Consider the following 16,502-nt stretch of genomic DNA (forward strand, 5'->3'; position numbering starts at 1 on the left):
CTAGGAGGTTAAGGCCATGCATTTATTTGCCAGCTACATTTGCTTGTAACATTGCAGTTTATGACTTTTCATTCAAAGCATTTAAATAGTTTATGAAATTTAAATTAGTTCCACCTCATCTATCTACAATTAAGATATAATATAATATAATATAATATAATATAATATAATATAATATAATATAATATAATATAATATAATATAAGTCCATTGGATGGTAACAGGAGAACCAATCTTTCCCAGTGCAGAGGTGTTATGATAGGATTTGGTATGTGATTTCCCACCACTCGTTTGTAGATAGGACCAGGAACAGACTGCAGGTCCGAGAGAACAAAATTTTACAAAAAAGTGTCAGTAGGAAATCTCGATGACAGACGAAACTGCAAAGGCCTTGTGTAAAATAAACTTAACAAACGGTTTATGACTAAATAAATAAATAAAGATTTAAAAAAAATTAGGGGGGCGCAACCCCTAAAGAGAAAATAAAGGCAAGGAAAAAGCCTGGAAAGTTGAAGGAAATGAGGAAAATGTGTTTAAATAAGTTGATCAGATTCATGAGTATAAATGAGCATCAGAAACATGGTCTCTATTGATTATTACGATTAGGCTAATAGTCATATGCTTATTGTAGGCTTGATGGCTCTCTCTCTCTCTCTCTCTCTCTCTCTCTCTCTCTCACACACACACACACACACACACACACACACCGTGATGTCATCTGAGCAGCTCTGTGCACTGGATGACTGGCCGGACACAGACTATCGCGATCCGAATCCCTGCTCTTTTACTCGGACTTTAACTTATATTTAAATTAACCACGAAGCTGCCCGTGGACACGGTCTCAGTTTGGGGCCGTGCACAAGTTCAGACTTTTGTCATTTAACCATGGAAACTAAACGGAAGCGGACAGAGGCGACAACAACAAAGTCGGCTGAAAAACGGCTGTGAAGCCCCGCAGATAACGGACCAATGGACGATGTGAAAACTGGACCAAACCGGGACTGAATCTCTTGCCGGGGTCTCCTCCAGCTTTAAGTCCCCCTCCTCTCCGTGCCAGATGCCTCTGCGCGGCGATGGGAGCTACAAGCCGGCACCGGTGTCCCCTGCTCCGCCTGTCCCACCCAGGAGGGTCCGGAGCCGGGACAGGGGCTCCGGCAGGACGCGACGGTCCGGGGCAGGGGCCGGGGCAGGGGCAGGGGCAGCGGAGAGGCGGGTGAAGTGTGTGCTGGTGGGGGACGGAGCTGTGGGGAAGACCAGCCTGGTGGTCAGCTACACCACCAACGGGTATCCCACCGAGTACGTCCCGACCGCGTTTGACAACTTCTCAGGTAAAGGACGGAGGGGACACACTGCAGGTTCCTCTATTCATCCAAACGTTTGACTGAAAAAGATCCAATGTAATATATATTATTCCTCTCTATAAAATGTGTGAGTAGCCATGTGGTACTGAAGTATATTTTACAGCTGTGAAAGACCCGTCCTTGAATTATGGACTCTCGGTAAGTTTTTGGTTTCATCGGTCCATCTCTCAGTCCTACAAATGTCGACAATGATGCCTGTTTGACATTACAGTTAGTTCATCTGAAGCCAGATAATTTCACATAACCAGCAGAGACTTTTTTCTCACCTCTTTGAGTCTCTCACCAGGAACTGAATGATACATTTACGTGATGAATTACTTCAATAAATACGTGGGAAAAATGGGAATAGATCATTTCTGTCGCTAGACCAATCATTTCATTAAATCTTTTCTTTGCCATATTAACTCTCAAGTAGTCAACTAGTTACCAGAGTTGGCTTTAAGACTGTGTAACTGTTGTCAGCAAATTTTGACCATAAAGACATTTATTACAGCTTTCTTCAGTGGAAAGTTACACTACACTTGTTACTGACCTTAAGATGTGTGTGTGTGTGTGTGTGTGTGTGTGTGTGTGTGTGTGTGTTTAGCTGTGGTGTCAGTGGATGGGCAGCCAGTCAAACTACAACTCTGTGACACAGCTGGACAGGTCAGTGATCTCAACACACACACACACACACACACACACACACACACACACACACACACACACACACACACACACACACACACACACACATAGAGCGAGAGAGAGAGCAGTATTTCCTGTTGTATTATTGAAGTTGGAAACAATGCCTCTAACAGGGACACAAATGACTTTTTTGGGGCATTTTGGCTTCATTTGATAACTGATAAGGCCACTGCTATGCCCCACAAAAGCTTTTTTAATTGGAGCCAAATTTTATTCGTCTTCATAACTTAACAAACATCTAGTGTTATGTCCTGACAGCTCAAAAATGTTGCTACAAATGCATTTAAAGTTTTTCATATAAATACATTTCACATCCACATCTATTTGCTGGCTTTACCATTTTACCGTGTACAACAGAAGAGATTCTAGTTCATTCAGCTCTGAACTCCAGCGGCTAGAGGATAATTGGTACATATATTATGACTATTTTTACAGTGGATATCTCAGTTAAATTTAGTGTCAGTCCAAGTCCAAGTGGGTTCAGCCTATGTCTGGGAAACTCTCCATTCGTATCTGGTTGGTCTTTCCTAGAAAAAAAATCTCTGTCTCCGGCACACAGGAAGTGATGCAGTTATGTCTACATTTGAAGTAGCAGCTGTTTAAGAGAAGAAAAAAAAATAGTACAAGACCTGTCAAGTTAGGATGAGCTACAACTGGTCAGAGAGCTGATGTTTACAGTGAAACAAATCAAACAAATGGTAATCTGTTGAATGGAATAAAACAAAAAGATAATATCAAAAGTCAACACAGTATATGGACACACACGAGTAGTTTACTACTACTGTCAGATGTGTACTGCACCTAATTTTTGATAAGAATAACAGACAGCCTGTGAGCTCCCGTGGGTGCCTCTGTGAGGGAACAGCAGATCTAGCCACAAGCATAAATAAAGAAGAAATCATCATCATCATCATCATCATCCTCTGTATCAGTGTGCTCTCAGATATGAGGACAAAATGATTGGGAGGATCACAGGCAGAGGAACGACAGAATGGGAGATCAAGGGAGAGAGAAAAAGTCAGCGAGGAGAAACAGACATATCTTCATAGTTTATTGTCATTTAGCAACAAACATATCACTCAGTATCTCTACACACAACCAAAAGAGGAAGCGGGATCTTCAAAGTTGGCTTTCCTGCTCCACTGGTGGGACTAAATCTGAATCTATTCTGTTGCTTCCTCTTCTTTGAACTCATTATCCCTTTCTCTTCCTCCACCTTTTCCTCTTTTCTCCCTCTCCCCTGACAAACTGTTCCAGGACAGACAGGACTGGCAGGAGGTTGTAGATTACCGCTTGTCCTGAACTAGTGACACATCCGCTCTTCACCTAAATGCCTTTAAAAGCATCATTTTGTTGGTTGGTAAATTGCAGTACATATCTCACTATCATCGACTCTCTCATGGACACTTGCTCTCTCTTGATCTCTCCCAACCTTTCCAGGATGAGTTTGACAAGCTGCGTCCTCTGTGTTACACCAGTGCAGATGTGTTCCTGCTGTGCTTCAGTGTCGTCAGTCCCGCCTCTTTCCAGAACATTCCTGAGAAGTGGGTCCCAGAGATCCGGAGAAACGCCCCATTCGCCCCGCTTGTCCTCGTTGGGACGCAGTGTGACCTCCGAGAAGATGTCAAGGTGTGGAATATTTGCTTTGTGCAACATTTGAACATAAACTGTACTTAAATCTCTATATGTTTAATTCTAATGTTTGTTTCTGATTCTGAGACATTCATATCGCCATGTAAAAAAATCAGACCATCCACAAACTAATTGGCAGCCTCATCATGGTTGCAAGGAATCAAAGGAATTGCTTTATGGCATGAAAAAATACAGCATATTTTACAGTAAGGCAAAGGATGAAAAATGCTGCTCCAGCGCAAACACATAAAAGCTCACTGAGTTTCTCCAGGTGGTCGATGGTGGTGAGAATTAGAGTTGAAATGAAAAACACTATCTCAACATGTTTGTTTCTTTTAAGTGATGAAAAACAGATATTTTTTTCACCTGTGCTTTTACTACTGTGACATGTCAAAAATTCTTTGTATCTGGAGCAGTCAGTCCATTTAGTGTTTTATGAAACACTAAATGCTGGTGGTGCTCTTAGAGCATGTCTGTGGCTTTTACTTTCTAATTGTTCTGGATCCTTCTTCGTCTTGTTACCTAAGCTCATGCTCACATGTAGGTCACATGGAGTCTGGACAAAGACCTCAGAACTTTAGAATCCAACTTTCCATGTATCGCAAAGAGAAGAACAGATTGTTTTGCCAAAAAGCTCAATGTTTTTTGTTTGTTTTTGTTTTGTTTTTACAGTTTTATGATCTTTAACAATGTTTTATTGTGTTATTGACTTCTGCGACATTTTCTTTACGTAGGAGCTGTAGCTGTTTAGATGGTGCAGCAAAGTTAAAAGCTTTGCAGGAATCTTACCAAATGCTCAAAAATAATATTTAGAAAATTTCCAAATGCTTAAAACATCTAATATGTGATCTAAACAAGTGTATAATAAAGTGTTGCCTCTGCTGTTTAGGTTCTCATTGACCTGGCTAAGTATCGGGAGCGGCCTGTTGACCCAGCGGATGCCCGGGACTGTGCGATGGAGATTGGCGCTGTGGCCTACATGGAGTGCTCCTCTCTGACCCAAAAAAATCTTAAGGAAGTCTTTGACACAGCCATATTGGCCAGCCTGCAGAACTACAGCTCCCAAAAGCACCCGAGAGGGAGACAAAAACGACGAAAAAAGCAAAGGCAGACACCGGACAAGATGAAGAGTCTGTCAAAGTCATGGTGGAAAAGGTACTGCTGTGTGGCCTAGAGCAGACCTGTGATGCGATTGGGTCTCGCTGTGGTGGGGACCTAAGACTCTGATCCTCTGTTGACTTTGTCCTAGTCTGGATTCGGCTAGGTTAGGGTCCTGCCTGGGCTTACTTTGAGTCTGGGTTTCTCTGTAATGGAGCCTGATGTTGAGCAGGACCTCAACTGGAGTGTGGCTGAGAACCAAAGTAAGACTGTCACGGAAATAAAATTTTTGGCTTGGAGAGGAGTTTTAGTCTTATCATGGATGATATTTACTACTGAGCCCAGCCTGGTTCTTGCAGAACCTGCTCTCAAAACCAAGCAGTACTGCTGTGTCCTAGGATGAACCAGGGATTTTTGTGCTTAAATGTCCTTTTTCTAACCTGGTTTTAATCTGCCTCCAGTATGAGCTCTCTACAGGAGACGGTGCTCCCTGCTCTCCAGGAATTAGACTGGTATGAACGAGGACTTTTTTTGACTAGTGGAAAATCCTCTGCAAGTCATGGTGAATGTGATAATGTTGTTTAGACTGGTCCAGATTTAAACAGGAGCAGAAACTTTGATTTTCTAGCCTGTGTTATTATGTTTAGTTGTAAAAACCTTCCCAAACTAGTATGGATTTATGTATCCTTGTTATATGTAGCCTGGAAGGGACCTGGACTGTCTGCAGACTATAAATGTTACTGTTAGCGACCTAAATGAAACTGCATCTGAACTTAGTCATTTTTCTAATTTGTTGCTAATTGAAGTCTGGTTTCCAATACTCATGATTAGAAAGAACCTCTGCCTGAAATAGAGCAGCTCCAGACCAAACCTCATCCTTATTTACATGTGAACAGAGGATCAGACCGGATCATTTCACCACTGGACATGATTTAAGTCAGAACTTAGTCAACGAGTCTGGCCCATGGTTTATTTTAGAGCTACTTGTTTATAACTGGGGTCATTGTTGTTCTAATGAAAGAACTTATCTCATTAAGCAGCTAATAATTTTATCCTGGTCACATGCACAGTTTACTGTGGTGCAGCCTACAAACATAATCTGGTCATCGCGGTTTCCTTTTTAATTTAGTCTCTATCTGTCGTGTTTATGGAGTTAGATCTGGCTTCGGGGTTTTTTTTTTTCACTGTCCTGTCCGCTGTGAAGCCAGACAGTGAATAGGTTTGGTCAGACTCGTATCATATCTTATTTGGGAAACAACTAATGCCAATGTCTGTCTTCCCCCTCGAGGATAAAAATCCATTTTTGCCTTGTTCAAAATTAACACCTACATGTCTTTACTCAAGCAAGATTTCCGAGAATAACTGGGCTGTGAAACTTACAACATATATTAGTACGAGCACAGGATGCTGAGCAATGAAACATGTAAAGACTCCCTGAAAATCCATGTGATGAGAACAAAAGCATTGTTCTGTAAAAGCAAGTTGTATCTTTACCCAAAAAGACACAACACTATATCCAGGAGTCAGTGACCTACTTCAGGTTTCCACTGGCAGCTGTGCTAGTTTATCGTCCTCATCTATCGTATGTTCTTAGTGAAGAACTGTGAAGTCGGTGAAAATGGACTGGTACGACTGGTTTGGTTGAATATAAATCTTTGTACTGTGGAGGTTGATTGTAGTCTGGCTAACACTTGATCTTAATGGGACAGGAGGACATTTTGCAATTTTATTGTTTTGCTCCTCTTCATCATGATCATGTTGTTCCACAAGCCACAACTTTGCTCAATACAGTAGCCAGGTGACTGCTCTAGAGCACCCTTTTCACATGGAAAGGAAGAATTTAGTCTAAATCTGAGAATATCGAAACGTTCATTCCTGTCAACCAGTAACTTACATCTACAGGCACAATTTGCAAGGCAGGCAAAAACTTTATATGGGTTTTAAATAATTGTACTGCTTGGTGCATTTTTGATTTATGTTTCCAGATACTTAAACAGCCTTAAGTGTGAGCACTCAAGAATTCCATCAACCAAGTGCTCTTTGCATGCGTTTGAATTTACAAAATGGACTCAACTATTTTTTTGTGTAGGTTTGTAGCAAGAAAATGATTCTGAACAAACTCAAATAAACACGGTTGGGTTTTTTTTCTTAGCTTTTGAATGCAATGGTGTTTGTAAGACTGTGAAGTTTGACTTATGTACGTAATCAGTGAAATCTTTTCTTAGTAGTTATGAACTACAATTTGATTCATCATGTTTGTTGCTCCTGCATTTGCTCCCTTTACCCAGAATTGGACCTTCTGCTTTATTACAGTGGCGAGCATAGATCATTTCTGCCACTCTGAATCCAAGTTTGTTTTCATACTACAGAGACACCCATTTTCCATCCTATGTCTACTGTATGCTCTCTTAGTTCTGCAGCCTATTCTCTCTCCAATGGATTCAGTTTTATACGTTGTAAAGCAGAAATAAAAAGGCAAGCTGAAGCACAAAATGTGTGGCTGTCAAACGCTCAACTGCCACACCTCCCTTTGTACATTGTAGTTACTAAAACAAGAACAAAAACCAATCATTTAAAACAATTTCCCAACAGTGCGTACATCTGAAAGGCTCTTTGTATTAGAGTAACTGAAGCAGACAGAAAAAAGGGTGCAACCAGGTTAGAGTCTGTTATGGACTAAAGTAGATCTGCTGTGGTTTAGTACATATGCAACATATTGATCAGACAGAAACAACAAAAAGGATTTTCACTCTTCCATTTCTCAAATCTAAACCTGAACCCCCAGAAAAAACTTTAAACCTTTGTCTGACTAGTAACCCAAAGTTTATAAGACCGTTAAAATGTTATGGTTCAGGGAAAACATCTGCACAGTGTTGACTGTTGACTGTATCCAGACACAACATTCAATTTGACAACTAATATCCTGCTGATTTTGTTCTAACTGATTCACACCAGTGATCTCAACACCATGTTTCTTTTAATATCCCCTTATAAGTCAACAATAACCCTGCTCTGGAGGGGGATTTCGTAAATCCTCAGCTAAGGGTGAGGGATATCTCATTTTCTAAGTGTGAAATAAATGTCACCCCTGAGCTAAAGGAGCTGTAAACCATGAGCTAACAGCGATCTTATCCCAGGATTAAGTGTAGTGTGAGAGCCCTGTCAGTGAAAAAAGCGAAGCAGTTTTCAGGATGTATTTTTTTTCCCTGAGTGTAAACTTGCGCCATGTTATTTCTAGTGTGTGGTTCAAAGTCAGTTCTCTACTGGTGTGAAATGGAGTAAGCTATGGTGTGTCTTGAAATTCAACTGATAGTTTTTCATTTCAAATATAACTCTGCTAGGAAGAAAGTGTGCTAGTTAAGGAGTAAGTTTATTATAACATGAAAGTTGATTCTAACAAGCTGAAATTAAAATAAAATGCAATTTTCAGTTTGTTTTTCAGGTGTTTTCTATCAGGTTCAAAGACCTACATTTCAGTGGAGGACATTTACAATTATGCAGACATCTGTGGATCATTTTCACCCAATTAGTTCACCATTCTCTTTGAAAACTTTTCTGTTATTGTCTACTAAGTGTCCCAAGACACTGAATACAACTACAGCTTAATGTTGGCACCAAAACTCGGTTTCTACTAGATTATCCTCCAGAAATGTCCTCATGTAACCCAAACTGATCCTCAAATTTTTCTACAATCTGGCTACAGGCTATATACTAATACCAGTATTTACAGTGTTGCTCTCCAAGACAAACCCGAGAAAATTTCACAGACTGAAATATTTGGTCGAGTTGAGATTAGGACTCAGTGTGAAGCCGTGACTCCTGATTCTAGGACTGAGCGTCACTGGAGCGGTTTGGTAGTTTTCTGCTGAAGATGTTACGACTGTGACTGAATGGGCTCACTGTGTCAATGTTTTACTCATGATAGCAAATGTATTGTTTCTTCCTGGGGAAAAGGCATAATAAGTTGCTTGTCTTGCTGTTTGTGTGCAGCCTTGGGTGATGTGGATTTAAGTAGGCCAAAGGTCACATAGACCCTTATGATAGCTGGTATTTCCCCTGTCAGGTTTTTATCAGTCTACCGTTTTTTAAATCCACAGCTTGTATAAAAGCACAGTAAGTTTCTCATCACGGCAAGTTTGTTTGCATGCAGGATGTGATCCAGGCCTACGTTCATCCTGAGGAAAATATAAATCTGGGTTGATTTATCCCTGTTTAAATACATTATTAACGACATGAATAATATCTTGGTATGTTGCCGTTCAATTAGTCAAGGATAGCTTGTATGTGTCTGTTGAGCATTTGAGAATGAATCTGTCTTTGTTTTGGTTCTCCGGTCTTTATCTAGCCCGTAACAGCTAACACATAAATTAGCTTATTTTATAATCCTTTAAGCAAGTAACTTTTTCTGAATAGCAATCACTCTGGCCAAAATTGACAGTGATGGGATAATGTTATTTGCTGAAACGTAGTTTAACAGTAACACAACTAGAGAAGAGTCATAAGGTCAGCTAACTGACTCAATAATACTTCTAAGTGAAAGAAACAAACATAAGATACCCTAAGCTACTGGTCATGCCAGTCCAAGTAAGACTGTAGCAGCATAACCCCTGAGTGTGTTGAATTGAAAAATGGTGCATGTTTTTGCTTATAAATTCAACTTTTCATGTGTAAGACTAAGATTGTGTTATTTCTTCTTTCAAAAGTTACATAGTCTCACTTTAATGTTTAAACTGCTTTTTAGAAGCCAGAATAAGCTGGTTGAATCTCAGCAGTATGTGTCCTGTATGGCAGATGTATGGCTTTGTAATGTAGAACAGATGGGTGTCTGAAAGTGAACTATAGTGTCTCTATAGAGACACAATGGTGACTGTCCACTAGATAGACTGAGTATTGTGATGCAAAGTTGGTGTTTTGTTGAAGGTAAGACAGAAATGTCAGTGTTATGTGTTTGGGACAAAGTGCAAAGTCTGTGACTTTGACTTGGCATAAAGAAATTTGAGTAAATATGAGTATCATGACATAGTAGGTTTCACTGTGACGATTTCAAGTGTGATTTGTGTCTGTGTTTTCTAATGGAAAGGAAAGATAGAAAACAGCCATCCAGATCCGTACATGATAAAAATGAGACTTCTTCTGTATGTGAAATGCGTGGGTTTACAGTTAGCAAATCAGTTTTCAGTCATGTTAGGCTTTGTTAAATATGGCATTTACATCACTCAATACCCACACATTCTTACTGTTGATTGCACATGAATATCCCATAAAGCCCAGTGAGGTTAGGCAAGAAGAGACAGCCCGGGGAAATGGACATAATGGTTCATTCTTGAGATTTAATTATTTTTTCATTGAGGCTGATACCCTCTAAAGCACACCTGAGCTCATTCACATGGGAGACCAGCTGAGAACTTCTCTTAGGAAACTAGGTTAGGTTTTTTTTTTTTTTTATTATTTTTCCTGCATATAAAAACATGATAACAGATAATATGCTGCCGCAATGTGCTCACACTGAATTCTCTGTTGAACTGAGGACGTCAGTCAAAGGGAGATGTGTTTGTACAGAAGTTTTATACCCTGAGAAATAAAGAATATTTGGTTAATGCACGCTGTGTTTTGTTGATTTTGAGGCTTGGTGCTCAGTGGTGGGACTGGAAATGTGTGTGTGTTTGAATAATAACTCCTGGACGTATGTAACCTTGTACCTTGGCCATGTCACAAGAACCCACAGGCTGTAGATGACGATATGTTTTTTTGTTTTCAAGTATTCATGTGTACACAGAGTTTGTCTGTATCATATTTGTATATTACTGCGTCTTTACACCAACATGATTTCATGAATTTTACCAGAAAAAGAGACTGGGCCAGCTGCATGATGCAGATAAAACAGACTCTTGACTGTTCGTTTTTTAGGACAACACATGGCTTCTCTTGGTTCCCTGGGCCATGAATTGGACGTGTTTTTTCATGTTGTCGTGTCTGAAGTAATGTTTTGGAACCGCACAGTGCGCTTTGTGATAACCAAGTGGAACAGCCATGCTGTGTTCAGCTGATGCACATCAAGAGAAAGGGGATAAGATGTGTGCAACGTTTGGGGGCAGTGAGACACACTCATATTAACACACACACACACACACACACACAAACACACACATACACACACATACACACACATACACAGAGCGCCCACAGAAAGTCATCCAACTTCAGACTGGATCATTGTAAACAGACTCTCTGTTTCCAGGCCCTCATGGTTATGCAAGAGCTTTATTTTGCAGGCTGTCATGTGACATTTGGTTAGTGGCATGTCTCTGTTCTTGGAAGCAGCCTGTGTGTGTGTGTGTGTGTATGTGTGTGTGGTGTGTGTGGGTGGGTGGGTGGGTGGGTGGTTGAATGTATTGGGCGGGGGGGCATGCCCCAACTTTAAATTGTGTGGGAAACAAACAGCTTTGCTCTACCTGACGACACAGAGTTACATAATGAGAAGGCCGTTAGATCAGCTGCTCTGTGACTTATGCAGTGCCAGGTCCTGTTTGATGATATTATTCAGCTGTTATTCTCCTCCATGAGTAGGCTGGACAGTGACTGATACAAACAAAGGCTTATCTTCCAAAATTTAATAATCTTGAATTAAAGTCTGCTAGAAAAAACAACACCAGAGAGACTGTAAATGTTATGACACTATTTTCTTAGTGTCTAGGTCTCCAGTGAGCAGATTTACAGTTTTGACTTTTTGACACATTATATTTGTGATTAAACCTAACAAGGCATGTGACAACTTATTATGTATTAACAGCATATAATGAAATAGTTACTTAAAAATGTAATAAAATGTTCCCCTAGATGTGTTTTAAATCTAACAGGCCCATTAAAGAACAATGTTATAACACTTTAAACTGTGCAGATGTTCCAGACTGATACAATGAAATGCACCACTGCTGGAAACCTTTATCAGCTGTAAACACATAGAGCACCCAAATGAAACCCGAGATTTCTGTGGTTTTCTGTTGCTCCCAACATGTGAGATTAGGCTCTAAAAATCTTTTTAATGCCAGTTCAAAATGGTTTCCAAAGCTTTTTAATGTGATTTCACCATGTCATTATATCATGTTGTTCAAGTTCTGCACTTCTTCAGAATGACACGTCCTGTGTTTGGCTGTTGTTTTTAGTCATTTCCAGACATGTCATTGTGCAAAAAGTTACACCAAAATGTTTTAATGTTATGTTTGTGCAAAAATATTGCATTACCAAGCAGTTTATTATGTTGCAGCTTTATCAAGCAAAGCAAAGATACTCAATCAGACACGTGTCCATTATTATGGTGATATTCACACATGGAGAAAGGAAAGAGAGATACAGAGGGACTTAACCTCCTAGAAAAAGGTGTAAAATACGCTATATTTATGTTTATTGATTTGTTGCGAAATTTTACATCCACATCTGCTCACATAATGTACACACGAAAAGGAAACCTGTCACTATTCAAGGCATTGGTGTGAAGCTCACTTCAAGATCATTTTATAGCCTCTCTCCATGCCTTAGTGTGTGTGTGTGTGTGTGTGTGTGTGTGTGTGTGTGTGTGTGTGTGTGTGTGTGTGTGTGTGTGTGTGTGTGTGTGTGTGTGTGTGTGTGTGTGTGTGTTACATAACATAAAGTATGAGGGGCCAGAGTAACATCAATGCTGACTCTTAATGAGCAGAGTTGAAATACAATCTCCACTCTCCTAACAAGCTATAACCCCAATCAATGTGTGTAGACAGCTGCTCTGTGTGCGTGTGTGTTCAAAAAAGAGACAGCAGTTGAGAGAAAGTGAAGAAAAGAACATTAGAAAGAGTGACAGATGGGGAGGGGGAGAAAGAAAAACACTAACAGATAAATAATCTTATGGAAAGTGACAGAGTGACAGTTAAAAAGAGAAGCAGACCTTCACAAAAGATTACAAAATTTGAAGCACCTCCTGCTACATGAATCAGACATTTTGACTTTTACAGTATGTACAGTAAATGTTCTGGAGTTTTAATATCCTGTTTGATCCACAGATCTTGAACCTTTAACACCAGCAAAAGTGAAATCCTCCTCAGGTTAAGATTAGTCTTCACATTGATGTGTGTACATTCAAACCCTGGAGATTGATACTCTAAACCTTAACCGTAACCACTACAGGCCTAACTCCAGCCTTTAGTCTGACCCTCTAGTGGAGCCAAAGGGTGGCCCCATTGTCCACCCCACACAACACTGCCTTTTGGGACACTTTTTTTTTTTGGCTGGACTGCAGCCAAACAGCGGGGCCAGCCCTATAAAAACGAATATCCGTGACTGACTGACGGAGTGACAAAGCTACACCATTGGTTGGCCAAATGTCGCGTCACTGAGTGCAAACATTACACCATTGGCTGTTCAAAATTAATTGGAGGAAACAGTCTCTATTGTGCCATCGGGGGGGTGTGCTGCCAACTTACCACCTTTGTTGCTAGATTTACTGACTTTTCACACCCATTTAGCGATTTTTCTTCACAAAAGCACCTAGCGACAAATCTAGCAACGTTTGGGACAAACCGTAGCTACTTTCCATAGAAAAGAGTCACCAGCATTGCCCTGTGAGCGTGAGGTAGGGCTTTCCCTCTGCTGGGTCACCTCTCTACATGGCTCATTCAACTGGCTGCACAACAGCTGACACAGACGTGAATGAGGTTCTAACCTTTTCTCTGAGTGATCAATTTACAAGTAAATATAGCCCAAATCACAGCAACGTCATTCTAAGTGACAGGGCTGATTATCAGGGCTTTATTTTTGGATATTTCTGATAATGAACCCAGGATTTGCCCCACAGAAATCATCTTCATCATCATGACATCTGTTGAACGATGACCTTATTATCATTAAAGACCTTTTTATTTGTTGGTTGTTTATTTAAATAACCTGGTGACGAGGTATGTGTGTGTGCGTGTGTGTGCTTTATTTTCGATCGCATATGTGTTCGCAGGTGTGTTCAAAGTTCACTGAGCGTGTCATGTGGCATTTACACAGTTCAGAAACAGTGTGACACATACAGTTTACACCCCCACAGCCCCCCCGCTCTCCTCCTCTACACATACATCTCTTGCGGACTACTAACAGCGGCTGACCACTGGGTTTACATAAGCACATTGCTGCTGATAACACCACATACATCATTGTCAAGGTCAAGATGCACCACATTTTCACAGTTTGATCACATCACTAGTATTTACACTAGTATTTGAAATGTCTCTATGGAACATGTGCTAAACGGAGTAAGGTACGGTATTTACCTATATCTCTCTTGTGCAGATAAGATGGACAACTCCCTGCAACTATATTTGGGTTCCATTACACACGCTTATCTAAGTTATTTTAAACAGGATATGTGATTTCATATCATCAGATGTTTGATATGTCTGCCAAACTAGTCAGCATGAAAGCAAGTTTCGTGAGGATTTTCATTTTGGAGAGAATAGTGTTATTCTGTTTCTTGGGTAATAACTGTATCTGATTTAATTAGTTACTGTTCGTGTCGGTTCACTGGAAACGATGAAAGCTCTCAGTAATAATTTCCTCACACAGCTCTCAATCTGCAGCAGCAGCAGCAGCAGCAGAAGCAGCAGCAGCTGACACCAGAGCTGATTCACCAGAAAGATCCAGTCATTATGCTGTGGCACTCACAATAACAACACACAGAAAAATATAATGTGTAGTAGTAATAATATTACTACCTAAACGAGCTTGGGGGCTTCAGTCATTATTTGATAATATTACATTTGTCCTCATTTTTATTGAATATATTTTTTTTTCCAAGAACATCAATGTTCACAACCTAATGAAAGCAACATGAACAATATTTTGTAATAACTGTATAAGCATATAATAATATAAATTATTTTTTGCATAAATTATTTAGTAGGTGTTTTAGCCTTCAACCTGCTCAGGTTGAAGGTGGGCAGTGCTATGATAGGAATGACCTGAAGTCACTGGACTTAATGTAAAAAATAAGAATGACAAAGGTTTAACATTTGAAGAAAAGCCAACAGGAGAATAAAGGAGATGTCCATCAAACACAGTCTTTACATGACCACAGTCCTCTGAGGAGGTGTAATCAGCCAAAATAGGTAAAATCACCTGTGCAGCAGGATTTACAAACAGATGACATTTTTAAACAGAGCTGGCTTGATCAAGGCAGATGGATTAGCAAAGCTTAATTTAATAAACCACTTTCTATCAAACCTTTGTGAAGCCACAATGGTAACAATCTTTAATCTTTAATCATGGATGACCAGAGGCACCAAATGATGAAAAAAAAACAAAAAACCCCTAAGCATGACTTATCATTTGTGGTTTGTCGTGGAGTGAGTGACGAAAAAGACTGTGCAGTGACTTGGAAATACACAACATCGATGACATTATCAGTCGTTTCGATTTGTCCGAGGAAACTACCTTGAGCCTTGATGATGCATTAGCAGAGGTACTGAGTTCTGCCACATGAAGAAGCCACAGCAGCTCAGAGATTTTATACTTATGGAGTTTTTTTGTATCGTCCACTCTTTGCTGAAATTTTCCAATAAAATATCCTTGTAATTGTTTAATTTTTCCAGAAGGAAGGTTCGGTATTTGGGTTCTGGATTGAACAGCGTGATGCGGTTGCTCAGTTATCCGCATTTTTTAGTTTGGAAAAAGTCCTAACTTACCCAGAGTTCAAGGCAAATTAATCCTGTTTAAGCTTTTTTTGCAGCAGATGACTGAAATCTGATTATTAGTTTAATCTCAGCCATAGTGAAAGTCTATTTTTTTGAAACCAGCCCCAGCCTACACTACATTTTTCATTGCAGATAAGGCAGAAGAACAAAGTGACACAGTGAAAAAGGTCTGTTGACTAGTCAGTTTTAATGACTAAGGTGAGTGATTAGAGACAAAATATGTGAATCCTCATAGATTAGAGTTTTTATGTGATAGCTAGCAGTAGTCAACTGCAATGTGATGTGAAGATTGTTCTCGACATTACAACAAAGATTTATTAGATGGACCAGAGGCATGGAGCAGCTGTTGCCATGACATTAATCAAATCAAATTTAATTTTAACAACACAGTTATAAAGATTTCATCATCTTCCAATGTTAAACTTCAGATCTATGAATCTGTCACTTTCATAGGTAGAGAAAACAGAGAAAGGGAAGACAGAGAAAACACACTGAATACACACTTAACGCATACTGAACACATATAAAACACACTGAAAAAACTGAATACACTGAACGCACACGAAATACACACACTGAAGAGACTTTGAATACACACTTTATACACACTGAACACGCACGCATGCATACACACACACACACACACACACACACAAATGGGCTCTTCTGGGAAATAGGGATTAGTAACTGATATTGAGAGGTGGGAGACTGCAGCCTCCCTCTGTGGCCTCTTAAACCAGATGTAACCAGCTGGCATACACCACACACACACACACACACACACACACACACACACACACACACACACACACACACACACACACACACACACACACACACACACACACACACACACACACACACAGAGAAAGTGCGAGAGAGAGAGTTCCCAGTGAGCAGGGCTCGTGGCCAGAACTTTTGTCCTTTTCTCTACTGTGTGAGCTGGCACATAATGGGGTAGCTTTAAAGAGTTCAAATATGCTGCTTCAGTGCATCTCTGTAGCCAATGAATCTCTGTGGT

The 16,502-nt window shown here is 40.1% G+C and overlaps 1 protein-coding gene across 1 annotated transcript; it reads left to right on the top strand.

The window, feature by feature from the left end:
- The first annotated feature begins 722 nt into the window (after window positions 1–722).
- On the top strand, window positions 723–6,929 carry rhoua (ras homolog family member Ua). Its single transcript, XM_040126034.1, has 4 exons — window positions 723–1,328; window positions 1,948–2,006; window positions 3,489–3,677; window positions 4,570–6,929. Exons 1-4 carry the CDS (start codon window positions 1,058–1,060, stop codon window positions 4,852–4,854), a joined length of 804 nt encoding a protein of 267 aa, XP_039981968.1. The 5' UTR covers window positions 723–1,057; the 3' UTR covers window positions 4,855–6,929.
- Window positions 6,930–16,502: the final 9,573 nt, after the last annotated feature.

This window comes from Xiphias gladius, chromosome 1 (assembly GCF_016859285.1).
Source record: "Xiphias gladius isolate SHS-SW01 ecotype Sanya breed wild chromosome 1, ASM1685928v1, whole genome shotgun sequence".
Classification (NCBI taxonomy): Eukaryota; Metazoa; Chordata; class Actinopteri; order Istiophoriformes; family Xiphiidae; genus Xiphias; species Xiphias gladius.

Coding starts and splice junctions, on each gene's coding strand:
- rhoua (XM_040126034.1), top strand. CDS start 1,058: ATGCCTCTGCGCGGCGATGGGAGCTACAAGCCGGCACCGGTGTCCCCT. Junction 2,007..3,488: donor TCTGTGACACAGCTGGACAG/GTCAGTGATCTC, acceptor CAACCTTTCCAG/GATGAGTTTGACAAGCTGCG. Junction 3,678..4,569: donor ACCTCCGAGAAGATGTCAAG/GTGTGGAATATT, acceptor TCTGCTGTTTAG/GTTCTCATTGACCTGGCTAA.